This window comes from Mus musculus, chromosome 14 (assembly GCF_000001635.26).
Source record: "Mus musculus strain C57BL/6J chromosome 14, GRCm38.p6 C57BL/6J".
In the NCBI taxonomy this organism is placed as follows: domain Eukaryota; kingdom Metazoa; phylum Chordata; class Mammalia; order Rodentia; family Muridae; genus Mus; species Mus musculus.
In genome coordinates, this window is record NC_000080.6 from 53,506,589 (window position 1) to 53,526,073 (window position 19,485).

Here is a 19,485-nt window from a genome sequence, read left to right on the forward strand (position 1 = left end):
AGAGGCAGAGGCAGAGGCAGAGGCAGAGGCAGAGGCAGAGGCAGAGGCAGAGGCAGAGGCAGAGGCAGAGGCAGAGGCAGAGGCAGAGGCAGAGGCAGAGGCAGAGGCAGAGGCAGAGGCAGAGGCAGAGGCAGAGGCAGAGGCAGAGGCAGAGGCAGGTGGATCTGAGTTCAAGGCCATCCAGGGTTACACAGAGAAACCTTATTTTGAGAAACAACTCCAAAATAGTTTATTTTTTATTTAAAATTCTTAACAAAATTTTTGTATACCCATATTTCTTAGTTACTTTTGAAGTGCTGTGAAGAGATACCATGACCAAGGTAACTTATAAAAAGAAATCATTTAACTGGGGGGTTGGCTTACAGTTTCAGAGGATGAGTCCGTGATCATCATGGCAGGGAGCATGGTAACAATCAGGTAGGCATGATGCCAGATGAGTTGTTAAGGGCTTACATGTAGAGATGACAGCCACAAAGCACGGTGGGGAGGATGGAGAGAGAGAGAGAGAGAGAGAGAGAGAGAGAGAGAGAGAGAGATTGATTCTCAGTGACACTCCTACAACAAGACCTCATCTGAGACCTAATTTCTCCCAAACATCTACCAAATGAGGACAAAACATCCAAAAATATGATCCTATGGGGTTCTTCTCATTCCAACCACCACAAGGCATGGGAGCTACACTATCTTTGGGTATATGGTTCCCATATTTAGAATACAATTAGAAATAATCCTGTTTTAGGGAAGTGGCATTAATAGTTCCTCCTCCGGGGTTCATTGATTAATAAGACAAGTATAGTGGGACAGGCCTAGAGTACTAGACACAGATTCCATCATGTTGAGTGGGCCTTGTGCTGGGTAGTTTTATGTCAATTTTACACAAGCTGAAGTCTTCTATTTGGATAATGGCAATAGACTGTATAGTTTGGGAGGGTTCGTGGACTCCCTTGATCAACAACTCAAAAGAAGATATGCTTGGAACTAGGGTGTTTTGGAGGGTGGGGTTGTTTTTGTTGGGAATAATTATCACATCAAAATGTCATAATTTCCTTAAAATATATGCATGTGTATATACAGATGCACTTACATATGTAATTTTAAGCAAACATAAGTTAGTATGATCCTCTATGACTCTTTCAAACATGCCCAATGTTTATGCCTCCCTCCCTCCCTCCCTCCCTCCCAATGTATGTTGCTTTCTGCTCATCAGGTAAGTGTTCCTCCATGTCACCTATGTCTCCTTAATAGCTCCAGCCTGTACTATTCTCCTTTGAAGACCCCGATGTTTTTTTTTTTTTTTAAACTTTCCTGGTGTCTGCAGTTACTCAAGGTGATACATTCAGAGCTGAAGATTCAGAGATGGATTCTGGAAACAAGTGAGTATATGTAGCATTTGTCTTTCTGGGCCTGGGATACTTTACTCAGTAAAATATTTTCTAGATCCATCCATTTACTTCCAAATTCTACCATGTTAATTTTCTTTTCTGCCGAATGGTATTCCAACATGTACTGTGCCACACTTTCCCTACCGTGAATCTGTTGAAGGACATTTAGTTTACTTCTGTTTTCTAGCTACCATGAACAGTGCAGCAATGAATATGGCTGAACAAGGATCTGTGGAGTAGGATGTCAAGTCTCTTGGGCATGTGCCAAGGAGAGGTATAGATGGGTCATGTGGTAGATCTACTTTTAACTTTTAGAAGATTAACCACATTGATTTCCACAAATGCAAACGTTTGCAGTTCCACCAATGTGAATGAGTGTTCTTCTTTCCCCATGTCCTCGTAAACACATTCACTGTCAGGTTTTTTTGTTTGTTTGTTTGTTATTTTAAATCTTGATCATTCTTCCCCAGGTAAGATGAAATCTAAAAGTAGTAGAAAAATGAAATTGGATCCATACTTACCACCTTCACAAAAATTAACTTGAAATGGATCAAGGCTCTCTATATAAAGCCTACAGTGTTGAAACTGCTGTGAGCAAACACGTGCACTATTTGAATTGCATTTCCCTAATTGCCAAAGGCATTGAACAGTCCTTCTGATATTCCTTAGATATTCTTATTTCTTCTTTTGGAAACTGTCTGTTCAGATCCATGGTCCATTTTAAACTGTGACATTTGTTTTGACTTGTTTGTATATTCTGGATATTAATCCTCTATCAGCTGTATAGCTGGAAAAGTTTCTCTCTAACTCTGTGGTGAGTCTGTTCTCCTCTCTGTTGCTTCCTTTTCTGTTCAGAAGCTTTTGGTTTCAGAGGTCTCCTTGGTCAACCTTTGACATTAATTCACGGGTAAATGGGTTCTGTTTAGAAAGTTCTTTCCTAAGCCCACACCTGGGATTGCCTGTTCTTCCAGCAGATTCATTGTTTCAGGCTTCACTTCCCTCTCTCAGTGCTGGGATCACATCTGGATTAAATCTGTGTAACTCTTGTGCATATTGGCACACTCTCTGAGTTCTGCTCTAGCTGTGTCTGGAAGATAGTGTTTGCTTGGAATCACTCATCACCTATGGCACTAGCAGTCTTTCTGCCTCCTCTTCCACGTAGATCCCTTGAAGGGGAGAGCTTTGATGAAAAAGTTTTATTCAGGATTGAGTGCTCCAAAGTCACATTCTACACAATGACCAGCTGAGGGACGTTATGTTAATTCCCATACACTGCTTGAAAAAGCTTCTCTGATGAGGTTTGAGCAACACACTGATTTATGTACATAACAGAATGCCACTAGAAATAATTTTAGTGCTATGTTCCTTTAGCAAAAAAGCAGTAGTAGGTTTCCTCCTAAGTCATTGCTGTACCTAATCTCAGGTTCTTAGCCACTGCAGCAATGTCAGGAATGGGATACATCTCACGGAGTGGGCCTTAAGTACAGTAAAAAAGTGGTTGCTTACTTCTGTAACTTTTGTGCTACTATTTCAGGAATATATCTTGCAAGCAGGCCACTGTTATAGTTCTCAGGGTTTGCAGCTGGAAGGTATCGATGATTGCCTTTCTTCTTTGATAATGTGGAAAGTACCTTCCAATATCATCAATGCTCATCGGTTGGAGACAAGCTTCTAGATAGGCACCAGCTCAGCGTCTCCATATTGGATGCCATACGTAAGTGTTGTCGTCTTCAGCAATGGGATCTAACTATCAGGTTGTGTAGAGTAACACATAGCCTTGGCAATAGCCTGTGATGCTTAGGGGTTTTCACGGGGCCTCTTCAGTTAATGACTCAGCAATATGTAAACTGTCCCTGGCACTGTAGGTTTTAACTTGATGATGTAAGATGTCTAGTTGGTGCGTTTTCTGCCCTATTATTTAGTGACTCCGTTTAGATTCCTTTTCATATATGTATATATTTTAGGAGCTTCTACAATAGTAGGCTTTCATGAGGATTTATTTTAATGGCCTTTAGTGTTAGTTGTCCCTTCCCACATTCCCTCCGTTACCTTTCTCTCCCACCCCCTTCCTATTTAATCCTCCTACTCTCCCTTTCTCTTTGACTCTCTAAATTCTATCTCCTCTTTCTCCTCCTCCCTCTAAGTCTGTCATCTGACACTTTTGTGATTTTTTTTTAATTTTGTATTGTAGCATGTCTATCAAAGGCTCAAAAGTGAATGTCCTCTTATAAGAGAAAACACATAATATTTGTTTTATTTAGAGAAGGGGATGTAGGTTGTCTCACTCAGGTTACCTTTTTCTAGCTCTGTCCAGTTATTTTCAAATTTTATAATTTCAGTTTTAACAGCAAAATAATATTCTATCGTGTAAGTGTATCATGCCATCATTATCATCCATTCATCAGTTGATAAATATCTAGGATGTTCCCAGTTCCTATCTCCTGTGAATCAGGTAGCAATGAACATGGGTAAGTGCATGTGTCTCTATTAGTATGTGGAGTCCTTTGGGTACCAAGAGTGATAAAGCTGGAACTTGAAGTAGGTCTATTTCCAGCTTCTTGGGAAATTGACACCCTGATTTCCATGGTAGCCGTACAAGTTTTCACTACCACCAAATAGTAAATAAGTGTTTCCCATTCCTCGTATCCTCACCAACACATTCTGCCGTTAGTATTATTGATTTTGACCATTTTGACTTGGATAAGAAAATCCTCCGGAAAACCCCTCTCCTATTCTTCCTCCCCCTCCCTCTATGAGAGTGCTCCCCCACCCACCTACTTCCACCTTCCTGTCCTGGTATTCCTCTACACTAGGGCATCTAACCCTCTCAGGCCCAAGGGCCATTCCTCCCAGTGATGTCCAACCAGGCCATTCTCTGCCACATATGTGGCCAGAATCATGGGCCACTCCATGTGTACTCTTTGTTTGGTGGTCCAGTCCCCGGGAGCTCCAGGGGGTCTGGCCAGTTGACACTGTTGCCCCCCCGAATAGGGCTGCAAACCACCTCAGCTCCTTCAGTCCCTTCTCCAGCTCCTCCATCTGGGACCCCATGCTCAGTCCAATGTTTGGCTGTGAGCATCCAAATAGCTCCGTATTTGTCAGGCTCTGGCAGAGCCTCTCAGGAGACAGCCATTTAAGGCTCTTCCTGGCATCCGCAATAGCATCTGTGCTTGACGACTGTATCCATACAGTGATGGATCCACAGGTAGGGCAGCCTCTGAATGGCTTTTTCTTCAGTCTCTGCTCCACACTTTGTCTCCAAATTTCCTCCTGTGAGTATTTTGTTCACCCTTCTAAGAAGCACTGAAGCATCCATACTTTGGTTTTCCTTCCTCTTGAGCTTCATATGATCTGTGAATTGTATGTTGGGTATTCTGAACTTTTGGGTGAATATTCACTTACCAATGAGTGCATAATGTGTGTGTTCTTTTGTGACTGGGTTACCTCACTCAGGATATTTTCAAGTTCCATCCATTTTCCTGCAAATTTCATGAAGTCATTGTTTTTAATAGCTGAGTAGTACTCCATTGTGTAAATGTCCACATTTTCTGTATCTATTCCTCTGTTGAGGGACATTTGGATTGTTTCTAGCTTCTGTCTATTATAAATATGGATGCTATGAACAAAGTGGAGAGTGTGTCCTTATTACATGTTGGAGCATCTTCTGGGTATATGCCCAGGAGTGGTGTCACTGGGTCTCAGGTGGTTCTATGTCTAATTTTCTGAGGAACTGTAGACTGACTTCCAGAGTGGTTGTACCAGCTTGCAATTCCACCATCAATGGAGGAGTGTTCCTCTTGACAGATTTTTAACTTGCATTTCTGTAATGGCTACATATATTGAACAATTCCTAATGTGTGTGTGGGTTTTTTTTTTTTAGCCATTTGTGTTTTATCTTTGAGAACACTCTGTTCAGTTATGTATCTAGGCTTTTCTTTGAGCAATTGTTATCTTGATCTTCCATTTTTAAATGTATATGATTAAGTACTAGCCCTCTATCAGATGTGTAATTGGTAAAGCTCTCTGCCCATTCTGTAGGCTGCCACTTTATCTGAATGATGTGCCAAAAATCTGGTGTTCCTAGGTGTGTGAAACTTCAAATCGATTCCAGCGATGAACATGTCTGTTTTTATGCCAATGCCGTGGGGGTTTTTATTATCATAGCTCTGTAGACTAACTCGATACTTGGGATGGTAATTTCTCTGACTGTTCTTTTATAATTCAAGATTGTTTTAGATGTCCTGGATTTTTTTGTGTGTTTCCATGTGAATTTGAGAATTGCTTTTTAAATTTTTTCTGTGAAAAAATGTGTTGGGATTTTGATGGGGATTGCATTTACTCGGTTGATCACTTTCAGCAGAATGGCAGGTTCACAATATTAATTCTACGGATCTTTGACCTTTTTATCCTCTTTTATCTTCTTCGGTTTCTTTCTTTAATATTTTTGAAGTTTTATCAGACAAGTCTTTTATTGCTGGGTTAGAGTTAACCCAAGATATAACCCAAGATATTTTATTTGTTGAGGTTATTGTGAAATATACTCATCCCGATTTCTTTCTTAGTCTGTTTGTTATTTCTTTATATTTTTGTTTTTGTGAATTTTGTATCCTACTACTTTCCTGTATTTATTAGGTATAGGAGTTTTCAGGTGGAACTTTTAGGCCCACACATGTATATAATTATTTGTACAAATAAAGATACTCTGACTTCTCCCTTTTCTATTTATGTTCTCCTGATTGCTCACTTGTCCCATTGCTCTAGTCGAGACCTCAAATACTGTGTGGGATATATATGGATAGAATGGCTATCTTTGTCTTGTTCCTGATTTTAGTGGAAGTGATTTAATCCAGCACCATGGCTGCTTTGGCAAAGGATCACATCCAAAGACCTTCAAGGTCTATATGATCTGGCCAGAATGTAGACATGCCCTGGATTACAGTATGATCTGGCTGGAATACAGACATGCCCTTAGTATGCACCTTTAATCCTCAGCAATGAAGGTAAAGTTATTTTGTAGAAAGAAGGAGACATGTTTGAAAGTGACATCTAATTAAGGGGCAGACAAAGTGATGATTCAGAGAAAGATTTGACAGAATGAGTCAGAGCTAGACTTTTTTTAAGAAAAAAATTTAGGTATTTTCCTCATTTACATTTCCAATGCTATCCCAAAAGTCCCCCATACCCTCACACCCCCACTCCCCTACCCACCCACTCCCACTTTTTGGCCCTGGCGTTCCCCTGTACTGGGGCATATAAAATTTGCAAGTCCAATGGGCCTCTCTTTCCAGTGATGGCCGACTAGGCCATCTTTTGATACATATGCAGCTAGAGTCAAGAGCTCCGGGGTCCTGGTTGGTTCATAATGTTGCTCCACCTATAGGGTTGCAGTTCCCTTTAACTCCTTGGGTATTTTCTCTAGCTCATCCATTAGGGGCCCTGTGATCCATCCAATAGCTGATTGTGAGCAACCACTTATGTGTTTGCTATGCCCCGGCATAGTCTCATAAGAGACAGCTATATCAGGGTCCTATCAGCAAAATCTTGCTAGTGTATGCAATGGTGTCAGTGTTTGGAGGCTGATTATGGGATGGATCCCTGGATATGGCAGTCTCTAGATGGTCCATCCTTTTGTCTCAGCTCCAAACTTTGTCTCTGTAACTCCTTCCATGGGTGTCTTGTTCCCAATTCTAAGAAGGGGCAAAAGTGTCCACACTTTGGTCTTCGTTCTTCTTGAGTTTCATGTGTTTTGCAAATTGTAACTTATATCTTGGGTATTCTAAGTTTCTTGGCTAATATCCACTTATCAGTGAGTACATATCATTTGAGTTCTTTTGTGATTGGGTTACCTCACTCAGAATGATGCCCTCCAGGTCCAACCATTTCCCTAGGAATTTCATAAATTCATTCTTTTTAATAGCTGAGCGTACTCCATTGTGTAAATGTACCACATTTTTTGTATCCATTCCTCTGTTGAGGGGCATCTTGGTTCTTTCCAGCTTCTGGCTATTATAAATAAGGCTGCTATGAACATAGTGGAGCATGTTTCTTTCTTACTAGTTGGAACATCTTCTGGATATATGCCCAGGAGAGGTATTGCGGGATCCTCCGGTAGTACCATGTCCAATTTTCTGAGGAACTGCCAGACTGATTTCCAGAGTGGTTGTACAAGCTTGCAATCCCACCAACAATGGAGGAGTGTGAAACTGCAAAGCTTCTGTAAGGCAAAAGACACCGTCAATAAGACAAAAAGGCCACCAACAGATTGGGAAAGGATCTTTACCTATCCGAAATCAGATAGAGGACTAATATCCAATATATATAAAGAACTCAAGAAGGTGGACTTCAGAAAATCAAATCACCCCATTAAAAAATGGGGCTCAGAGCTAAACAAAGAATTCTTACCTGAGGAATACTGAATGGCTGAGAAACACCTGAAAAAAATGTTCGGCATCCTTAATCATCAGGGAAATGCAAATCAAAACAACCCTGAGATTCCATCTCACACTAGTCAGAATGGCTAAGATCAAAAATTCAGGTGACAGCAGATGCTGGAGAGGATGTGGAGAAAGAGGAACAGAGCTAGACTTTTAAAGTGTCCATTGAGATATCAGTTGTTAATGTTATAGATTTTTTAAATGTAGCTTGTGGTTTTTCCATCACTTCCTTTATTACCCCTTCCTTGTTTGTTTTCTTGATATTTAATATTTTATCAGCAATATGCTATGGGGAGTGTTTTTTGTGCTTTATATTTTGTATTCTCTGTGCTTTTGTTTTTTATCTGTTTGGGTGTGTTTTGCCTTAATATAGATGGTCTGTAAATGCATTCATACTAAGTGTACTACTAAATTTTATTATGGAGTTAGTCATAGCTAACCTTAGCCCAATACCTAAAAGATGGCACATAAAATTTTTCAATCTTAATAGAAATTAATATTTATGTCAAGAAATATTATTGCAGTTCTACACTAACAACACAGCAAGAATTAAAAACTATACTCAAGAAATTCAAGAAATTATTGACTGTCTACTGTGCAACATATTTTATGATGGAAACTTATTCTATTTTATAGCCCTCCACAGTTCTAGCATAAAAAGTCGAATTTTATGTACCTAAGTTTATCTGCTATGTACCAATCCATGGTCTTATCAATAAACCAATCCAATTAGTCCTTAGAAGTCCACTGGAAAAAATGACAGATTGTGAGTTCCTTTTGTTCATCCTCACCCTTCATATAGTTCTGAATTAGCACCCACTGCTGCCATGTGGAGATTTTTATACGGACTAGGATTGCTACCATAAACATGTTCTTGATGTTCCAAAATCGAATTCTCTGACTCCTTCCACATCTCACCTTAAGTTGCTATATGTGCCCAAAGTTAGAATGGTGGAGTTTGGCCAATAAACTATCCTGTATTGTAACTTACCCTTTCCTTGCAAGAGGAACATCAAGGTGGTGCTTAGGAGCCTTAAAAGGCAGCGACTTTGCAATCCTTGTAAGTTATAAGTAAGGTGCGATGCATGTTCAGATAGAAAGTTTACCACCTCAAACATGTTATAGTGGGGGCTTGACTGAAGTTGAAGGAAAAAACATACGGGATTGTGAAAAAAAAACCACGTTATGTACATGCATAAAATTCTCAACCAATGAGTTAAAAATTGGTAGTAAAATTTTAAGTAATAATAGTAAGTGCATTCATAGTTGTTGAATTTGTCCATCTATAGAACTCTTCATTCTGTGAAAATAAAACTCCATACTTTTCAAAAAACCCAGTTTCATCCAGTCCTTACATTGTTGTCAGGTATAGGAATAAATTTCATAACTGATGTTTTCCAAGTTCCATAGCATAGTTCTGTAAAGAAGCTCTGCTGAGGTGACTGGTGAAGTGGAAGAGAAGAAGGTACACACGAACTCGAAGAATAGCAGGCAAAGTCACGGAACTGCTCACTTGCGTCTGTGTCTGAGGAATGACCGCAGCTTGATTCTGCATGGACGGCCTTCTTTATCCATGGAAAGTGGGTGCCAGCCAAGCCCACGTGCCGATTAGTGTGGAAAGTATCCCTTGTGCTGGACCACCATAAAGCGCAGCATGAGCACATGCCTAACGCTTGGTAACCCCGGGTTGAAGACGAAGAAGTTAGGAGTAAAGAAGACCTCGATATCAGATCATTGGGATTTAATTATTTGTGTTATGGAGCTTGTTCTGTCTAGAATGCATACTTTCCGCTTTTCAGTGACTCTGAAGTATTAATAGGTAATGTATGTGGATTATAGAATACGAAAAACTTTTGTTGAAAGATGGCAATCTTAAAATATAGTTATTAGAGAACAGAGCAAATATGGCTGTTCAAGTAGTGACTTTGCACTCAAAACCTGGTATTCATTATTTTTATTTTCTTTAACAAATATAAACTGTTATTTTGTATATGTCAATAACTCCTTTACATGTTCTGAAAAATAGAATCAATCAGCATGAGGTGACTTCTTATTGCTTTCTGTGATTTAAACCTGAAGCACTTTCATGGGATTTCTGTGGGCTGCAGGCTGGCTCACAATAGATGCCAGGACATATAAAGGTGTGTGTTATTTCTATGTATGCTTAGAGCTGTAATCTGAAGGAAAACAACCTTGAGATGCTTTCCGTTTAAAGTGCAGACAGTGTCTCTCTATGTTGGAACTCTATTTGTAAAGCAGGATAGTTCCAAAATCACAGAGCTATACCTTGATAGCTGTCTTTGGACATAAAGGACTGAAAGACTGACATACACTTTATTGGTAAGATCAGGGAGAGAGCCCACTGAAATATCCATCCTCAGTTCAGCTCCTGTCCACCAGGGGGCGCAGATGCCTAACACTGGCTTGTTTCCTGGGTGGTTTATGTCTAAGATGACTCACAGTTTCTCCGAGTTAACACTCCTTCATGCTAAGCATCAAGACCACTTTCTAGATGACACTAAAGATGGACTCTTCTCCAGGCTTCGTGGCTGTGATACTTCTCATACTTGGTAAGTAAACAGAGTATTCTTTAGCGGTAAGTTATCTTCAAGGCAACACAGAGCTTATCTCCCTCTTCCTTTCTCCCTTCCCTTTGCACTGTAGGAAGGACCCACGGAGATTCCGTGACTCAAACAGAAGGCCCAGTGACCGTCTCAGAAAGCGAGTCCCTGATAATAAATTGCACGTATTCAGCCACAAGCATAGCTTACCCTAATCTTTTCTGGTATGTTCGATATCCTGGAGAAGGTCTACAACTCCTCCTGAAAGTCATTACGGCTGGCCAGAAGGGAAGCAGCAGAGGGTTTGAAGCCACATACAATAAAGAAACCACCTCCTTCCACTTGCAGAAAGCCTCAGTGCAAGAGTCAGACTCGGCTGTGTACTACTGTGCTCTGGGTGACACAGTGGCAGAAACTGCAGGGGGAGCTGAGCACAAACCGAGAGGCGACAGGTGGTCTGGCTGCTGAGCAGCTGCCTCTGAAATCACTCTGACTTCCGCACAGCTTTCTGTGTGTGACCGTGATTGGTGAAAATCATACAAGTGTCCTCATGCCAGGCCACATTAACTTCACACATCATTAGATGGATGAACAAGTCTCCGGGGTCATTGTGGTATCCCATTTATTTGCCTGCAGTGCTGGGCATCAAACCCAGAGCCCCATGCAAGCAAGGCAAATGGTCTGCCACCGAGCCACATTTAAAACCTCATCTATGTTTAGATAATCAAATGTGCTGGAGAAAGTGGCGTCTGCGTGATGTGACCTAACAGAATCAGGAAGGAAAGAAGTCAGAGAGCAGCAATTGTTCCCTAACAAAGCCCTGTGGACATCTTTTTTTTTAAATTATTATTCTCTCATATATTATAGCCCAATCTCAGTTTTTCCTCCCTTCCCTCTCCTCAGTCTCTCACCCTAACTTCCTACTCCCCCAGATCCACACTCCCACCTCCCCTCAGAAAAGAGCTGGGCTTCTGTGACATTAACCAAACACAGTTGTAACAAGACCAGACATATACCATCACACCAAGACTGGACAAAGCAACCCAGTAGGAGGAAAAGGGTCTTAGAAGCAGGCAAAGGAGTCAGGGACAGTCCCCGCTGTCACTGTTAGGATTCCTAAAGAATACTAAGCTACTCAGCCATAACATACATGCAGAGGACCTAGGGGAGACACCTACAGCCCCCCTGGTCTCTGCAAGTCCCCATGAATCCCAGTCAGTTGATTCTCTGGGCTGTGTCCCTGACCCGTCTGGTTCCTCTGATCCTTCCTCCTGCTCCTCTGCAGGGCTCCCTGGGCTGCCCGATGGTTGGCTGTGGGACTACATCTGTCCCCATCAGTTGCTGGATGAACAGTTTCCAGTCTCTTTGATGTTGGTTTTGCTAGGGTCTGGTCCCAGAACACTCTGCAGGCAGGAAAAGCTATTGGTCAAAGGTCGTTTTGCTGAGTTGGTGTCCCAGTCCCTCCACTTGAGGCTTTGCTGGTTACAGAAGATGGCCAGTTCAGGCTCTGTGTTACTAAGAGTCTTTGCTAGCAGAGAGTAACCTTAGTGAATATACTCCACCGAAGGACAGAGAGGGACTTGGGAGCAACAGCACCGTAGAGAGCTGAAGGGTGAATTCATTGTGCAGGAGACAGAATTTCTACTGTTATGGGAAACTCCATCATTTTGTCTCTCTCTTTTCTTTCTTTCTAAAGTTGAGACAGTGCCTCTGTATGTTGCCTTGTCCATACTAGAACTCTATTTGCAAACCAGGCTGGCCCCAAACTCACAGAGATATACTTTGCCTCTACCTCTGCCTCTGCCTCTGCCTCTGCCTCTGCCTCTGCCTCTGCCTCTGCCTCTTGAGTCACAATGCCAAACTATCATTTTTCTTTTAAATCTTTCAAGATGATCACATGAGGTTCAACATTTTTAGAGTGAGATTTAGATAGGTGTTAGATTGACTATGTGGATGCTATGGCCCGGCCATCTTGTCACAAAACCAGAGACCACACCATCTTTACTTCTAGTAATTCTCTCCTAAAAACTTGCTTTGTCTTGTATGACATCCTGTATCACATTGCCAACAGTAAAAAGCAAACCACAAAAAGCTTATTCAAAGATTTTGCCCAAGTATAGCTCTGACCTCAAGATGGCAGTGCTTGCATTAGTCCTGTCTCCAGGAACTGGTGTGTGTGTGTGTGTATGTGTGTGTATATGTGTGTGTGTGTGTGTGCTTGTGCACATCTGTTCTCTGATTGGCTGACTGTACTTCCTGAGAGTCCCTGTTTAATGTTACAAGAAACAGCTGATGAAACAAGGCAGCAGATTTGAGGCAGGCTTCTCCAGAACAACCATGAAAAAGCGCCTGAGTGCCTGCTGGGTGGTCTTGTGGCTGCATTATCAGTGTAAGTGAGTGGAGATATTAGCCGGGGGCCATAGGAAGGCAAAGAACATCTTAGGATTTGGGGGAAAGATGTGATTCCCTGTGCTAGGAGGAGGGAACCACATCAGCCTTCTTGTAGATAACCTGAGAACCTTGTAGAGAGCAAGGAAGGATGAGAACTCCAAGTACTAGTGCAGATGGTTGATTTCTGGAATCTCTCACTGTTTTCTGAATAGGGGTGGCTGGCAAGACCCAAGTGGAGCAGAGTCCTCAGTCCCTGGTTGTCCGTCAGGGAGAGAACTGCGTCCTTCAATGTAATTACAGTGTGACCCCCGACAACCACTTAAGGTGGTTCAAACAGGACACAGGCAAAGGTCTTGTGTCCCTGACAGTCCTGGTTGACCAAAAAGACAAAACGTCAAATGGGAGATACTCAGCAACTCTGGATAAAGATGCTAAGCACAGCACGCTGCACATCACAGCCACCCTGCTGGATGACACTGCCACCTACATCTGTGTGGTGGGCGCACCATGCTCCCCAGAAACTTACAGCCAGTACCAAAACCTGCTCCTGGAGGCTTCCAGGAGACATAGGTGACAAAGAAGACTTTTTGTTTGTTTGTTTTGTTTTTGTTTTTGTTTTTTGTTTTTTTGTTTTTTTGAGACAAGGTTTCTCTGTGTAGCCCTGGCTGTCCTGGAACTCACTCTGTAGACCAGGCTGGCCTTGTACTCAGAAATCTGCTTGCCTCTGCCTCCCAAGTGCTGGGATTAAAGGTGTGTGCCACCACTGCCTAGCCAGAGAAGCCTTTTAAACACTGCACTGGGGAACTGAATTTCCCTATTTGGGATGCTGTCTCATTAGAAACACAATTTTAAAACAGTCTGAAAAGAAAGCTTGAGGATATTTTTAATAGAATTTTTTAAAGAGAAAAACATTATAGAAACACAGGAAATCCTGGCAGCCACCATGAAGTGGGGAGATGGAGAAAATATTAGCCTTTCAGTTAACTACAGAGGTCAGAGAAACAGCTGGAAAGCACTCAGTGTTAAGGGGAAAAGTGTGGCAGTGCTGAGCTATGCATGTGTGCAGAGGGCAGCCAGGACCACACTAGTATGTCCCAGGGAAAAGGATTGCACCAGAGATATGTGCTTAAAACGGCAACAGAAACATTTACTGAGGAAAAATCGCTCCCAAGGAGGGATGTGTGCTGATGAGCAAGGATGGAGGGCAAACCCGCCTGCCACACGGTGTACCGCTTTTCATAAGACCCTCAGAGTCCACATCTCTATGTGTATATTGCTTCAGGAGTTTTTGCACTCGCTGTGTTCTTTAGATGAAGTCCAGATAAGGAGAGGCATCCAGTCTTCCTTCTTTGACATGTTATTATTTTGTAGAGATTAATTATTATTATTAATTTAAACATTTTTTTAAAATTTTGTATAGGTGCACCATACTTATACAACTTTTACTCTACCCTCTCTGTTTTAAATCCTCCCATAAATCCTTTACTCCATCTCAAATTCATGTCATCTTCTTTAATTATTGTCACACACACACATACATGCACATAGACACATATACACATATATGCACAAATATATACACATACACTTAAATACATACATACACACATATACACACAACATAATATACATACATACACACATGCACACAGACACCCACACAGACACACACAAATACACACAATTGCTGAGTCTATTTAGCATTGCTTCTATGTGGAAGTGTTTACAGGACCACTTGGGATTAGATAAGTTATCAACCATCTTACCCCTGGAGAAAGCTGGTTCTCTTTTCTGCAGCAGTCATTAATCGTCTGCCTTTTTTTTCATCTAGGAGTGTGGTCCTTTGAGATTTTCCACATTTATGTTGACATGTCAGTCGGTGCTGTCAGTTTGCAGGTCTTGTTTAGGTGACCACATTTTTTTGAGATTTCAGATGCAGCTCACCTGTCATTTATAGAAGACATAGTCTCACATCAGGCGTCCCTTTCCTCCTCTTCCTCAGTGGTTCTTGAGCCTTGAGTCCAGAGGCTGGACTGTAGATATATCAGTAGAGGTTAGACACTCTGGGGTTAGTTTTGCTCTGCATTTTAACCAGTTCAGGACATCTATAATGGTCTCTTTTTGTTTGCTGCAAAATGAAACCCCTGAGAGTTAAACTTATCTGTGTGTATAATGTTAAGCATTTAGAATTTGGTTAGGAACCACACTGGCTTAGGGAAGTGGCACCAGTTTGTTCTCTTCTAGAGTTCATAGCCTCATTAGCCATGGGTGAGTGAGCCAGGTTTACAATACCAGGCCTGGATTTCCTTCTATTGATGGGCTTTAAATCCAGCTACACAGATGTTGTAGCTACTATGACATACATTGTGTAGTGTTAGTTATTGTTGTGGTTCATACACAGTATGCCTAAATAGGCCTCTTGATTACTTTTTTTCCTTTGGAAACACAAATAGCCCCTTGGATATTGTGAGAGCTAATGCTTACAGAGAGTTCAAGGATTTTCTGAAGTTTTGTATCTCAAGTATGTACTGTCTTAAACAGTAGGCTCTTACCTTCAGGTTGTGGGAGCGAATCGGCAAAAGTGGCCATAGCAAATGCCATGGGGAGTCTCTGAGTTCTCAAAGGAAAGCTTTCTATGACTGCGACTGAAGCTTTGTTAGGAAGTTTGTGACCCTTGAGGAGAACATTAGCATCCTAAGTGCAGTAACTTTATTCAAACTCTGTCCCTCCTGCTCCCTCCCCCTCCATCTCTCTCTTTCTCTCCCTATCTATCATCTATCCACACGTATGTATTTTAAATAAATATGGAATAACATATTTCATATTTTCATTGCTTTTTCAAACACCCTTAATTCCCTCTTCTGTATTTCCCTTCCTTCCCCCTTCCCAGTTAAATACCTCGTTTAATTTTTTCCATCTCTCCCTTCATAGCACCTGCATCCTACCACCCACTTTCTAGAACTCCTTCTTCTATTTCTCCCAATAGTACATTTTTATTTTCTGGTTTTTGTAGTCACTGTAGGCTATGTACTCACATATGAAGATTCAGGCTAGGAAGCACAAATAAGTGAGAGCATGTGATGTTTGTCTCTCTGGGTCTGTACCTTTCTCATTAAGGTCTTGGTGATTCTCCTGCTTCAATAGAAGTAGTGAGTGAGTTTTCTCCTGTCACAGTGAGAAATGTTACCTGTGCTGGCTAGTTTTAGGACAACTCAAGTTAGAGTTATCTGAATGGAGAGAACCACAATGGAGAAAATATCTTTACAAATTCTGCTTGTAGGACATTTTCTTAGCTAGTGATTGATGGGTCAGAGCAGCACAATTGTGGGTGCTACCATCTCTGGGTTGGTGATTTTGGGTTCTAATGGAATGCAGGTTGGGCATGGTGAGCAAGCTAGTAAGCAGCACCCCTCGGTGGCCTCTTTATCAGCTCCCACCTCCAGGTTTCTGCCCTGTTTGAGTTCCTGTCCTAACTTCATTTGATGATGAACAGTGGTATGGAATTGTAAGCATCAAATCCTCTTCTCTCCAAATTGCTGTCGGCACGGTGTTTCATCACATCTGTGCTAATCCTAACTAAGGTACTATTGCATCTTTCTAGGTTGTAGCCTGATGGCATAACTCAGGAAAATAGTACATGTAGGGCGGTCACGTTATTAGAAAACATAATAAAACAGGCAGTGCACGAGAAATTCACAAACGATTGTCTATTTTAAATTTTGGAACTTTACTAGTTGATCTAGAAACAAAAGGGCATTAATTACATATCCTTCTTCACCCCCAAGGGACAAGAAACATCCCCTGCCAATTCCTTTTCTCTATCAGCATGAAATAGGTGATTCCTCTCCCATCTTTCCTCTTCTTTCCCATTTTCTTTTCTTTTCTTTCTTTGTTCTAATTTCTTAGTCACACTTGAACTTTGTTTTATAAATTATAGTGATTGAGTCATATATTTTAATGCTTGGTTACCAGTTGGTAAAATTGTTTGGGAAGGATTGGGAGCTGTGTAGTTATTGGAGGAAGCCATTGGGGTGGGTTTTGCAGTTTTAAAAGACTCATGCCAATCCCAGGTAGCTTTCTCTCTGCTTCAAATTTGTGTAGGCAAAACTGGTCTGAAGTTCATTATGTTCAGGTTGACTTCGAATTTGAGATCCTGTTGTCTCTGCCTCTGACATCTGGAATTACCGACATGTGCCACCATGCTGGATATAGATGCTCGTTTACCAACTTTCTGATGAAGCTGATAGCAGGAGGATGTACAATGCTGACTGAGGCTGTGGTTAGAAAAGGAAAGAAGCAGTGTGTTTGTAGTTTCAGAACATAGTACAGCTGTTACCCAACAAGATGTTACCCATTCCTGGAAGGGGAGGTTTCACTTGGTGGCATAAGATATGTAGTTAGGAGTTCCTCTCTCCATTGTATAAAGAGTCCATTTATACATATATGTCTTTTCATATATGTATATATTACAGGACACTTCCACAGTATTAGCTTTTCATATGGTTTTTCGTCTTTCCTGTTAGTTGCTCCTCTCTAAACTCACTCCTTTATTATTCTTACCTACCCCTGCCTATTGTAATATTCCCTTTATCTCTTCATAACTGTATATTCTATTCCTCTTTTGTAGAGATCATTTCCTCTCTCCCCAGACCCTTAATAAATATTTAACATGTGTTTCTTCAGATTATAGCATACATATCAAAAGCTTAAAAGCTAACATTCATGTATAAGCAAAAGCCTGCATTATTTGCCCTTTTGGATCTCAGTTACTTCAGCTAGTCAGAATGGCTTTTTTTTTCAGTCTGCTTGCCTGTAAGTTTCACTTTGCTTACAGCTGAATAATATTGCACTGTGTGAGTGTCCAGGGTTTTTAGTATCCCTTCATCAGTTGATGGACACCTAGGCTGCTCACACATTTTGGCTAGCATTAGTAGAGCAGCAGTGAGCATGGATGAGCAGGTATCTCTTTACTAAGATGTGGAATACTTTGGGGTATAAGACCAAGAGTGGTGTGTTGGGTTGAATTTTAGCTTTTTGAGGAACCTCCACACTGATTTCCATAGTGGCTATACCAGTCTGCTCTCCCAGCAGCAGACATTGTAGCTTATTTCCAAGGTTATTGATTTCACTCTGCAACCTAATCATAGGGCTCCATTGCTTACTGCTTCTGCCTATTGACATATTACTTATGTCATTGAATACAGAGAGGTCGAGCTGGTGCCCAATTGTAAGTTTCACCCCTACCTATGAGTATTCATGGTAGAGGAAAGTACTTTGCATGCTGCTAGAAAAAAAAAGATAACCATCAATGCCACCAGCTACAAATTCTATGATCTATAACAAGGTACACTGGAGCAATAGTGGCACATGTGTTATGGAGAAAGAAAACACTTTTAAAAATTGGATTTAAGGTCCAATCTGGCACTATGAAAGAGGCCAAGAGCCTGAGACTAGATGTATTATTGCCCTAAAGGAAAATCTAATATTGCTATTATGTCCAAAGAAACATAGCAATAAAATGACATGAATGACAGGTTTCTATATCAATAAATCAGTGTATTGCATTGCATTGTTCAACCTATGTCAGAGAAGCTTCTTGTAGTAAATGGGCAGCAGCCCAGGCATCTACAACATCCACAATGTACAGAGAGTGAGAGACTCTGGAGTCTCTGAAGTCACTGAATCCTACGCGGGATATATTCATCATTCCCTCTCCTAACACGCAAGAGTCAGTGTGGATGAGGTGGTGAAAAGATTGTAAGAGTCAGAAGTGGTGGACGACTCCAAGCAAATAGTGTCATTCACACAAAACAGGACGGACGCACATGTGAACACACAGACTGTGAGTTCAAACCGGACAGGGTCCCAGAACTGAGAGAGGGAAGAAGATATTAGGTCCCATCCCTAACTGACCAAGAAGCTATTTGAAATGGATACCTGCTGTAAAGAAAAAAACCTTTTGTTTTTCTCAGTGGAGCTATCACTGAACATACCAAGCACATGACATTGTCCCATTCCCAGAAGTATTTGGCCAACATAAAATGAACTCCATGTTTCTGTCCTTTATTTGTTGTTGTTGTTGTTGTTGTTGTTGTTCTTGTTGTTGTTGTTTTAAACATGTGTGTATATGGGGCTTTTTGTTCTGGTGATTTTTGTTTCATTTACTTTTGTTTGTTTGTTTTAATTTTTGTTGTTATGGGCTTACTTTTGGTGAGAGAAAGAGAGAGAGAGAGAGAGAGAAAGAGAGAGAGAGATTTGTGTGGAAGGAAGATGGATAGAATCTAGGAGGAGTTGCAGAAGGGTAAAAGCATGATCAAAATAGATTATCTGAAAAAAATTTAAAATACTATCCAAACCACAAATAAACACAAGAAGTCTTCAGAGGAAGAAGGAAGGGTTAGAAACACGAAGGAACCTTTGAGCTGAGGAATGAAGACTGGTGAATCTATAGGGCTTCACAACACTCATCCTGCCATGCAAAGGATGATAAACTGGAGCTGTGGATGGGCACAGAGTAACACAAAGTCCCATGAAATGGCTGATGCCTTCAGTCAGAGGCCCATGTTAAGGAGATACTATTATGAGGACAGCTGACCAGTCTATAGTAGCCCAAAGGCCCATGGAATTTGTACTGCACGAGAACTGAAGGCAAAAGTGAGTAGAAAGCACCCTGCTATGCTCCCTTGCTTCTGCTCCATGTTTCTTTTCCCTTTTATT

The 19,485-nt window shown here is 41.3% G+C and overlaps 2 gene segments (V, D, J or C) and 1 further gene; all 3 read left to right on the plus strand.

Annotated features, from left to right (window-relative positions):
* Tcra (T cell receptor alpha chain) overlaps positions 1–19,485 on the plus strand; it is a 1,796,232-nt gene that overhangs the window by 1,078,622 nt on the left and 698,125 nt on the right.
* On the plus strand, positions 10,341–10,778 carry Trav6-6 (T cell receptor alpha variable 6-6). The segment is given in 2 exon segments: positions 10,341–10,386; positions 10,481–10,778. Coding segments are annotated over 2 exon segments (344 nt in total).
* Trav11 (T cell receptor alpha variable 11) lies at positions 12,715–13,271 on the plus strand. The segment is given in 2 exon segments: positions 12,715–12,766; positions 12,981–13,271. Coding segments are annotated over 2 exon segments (343 nt in total).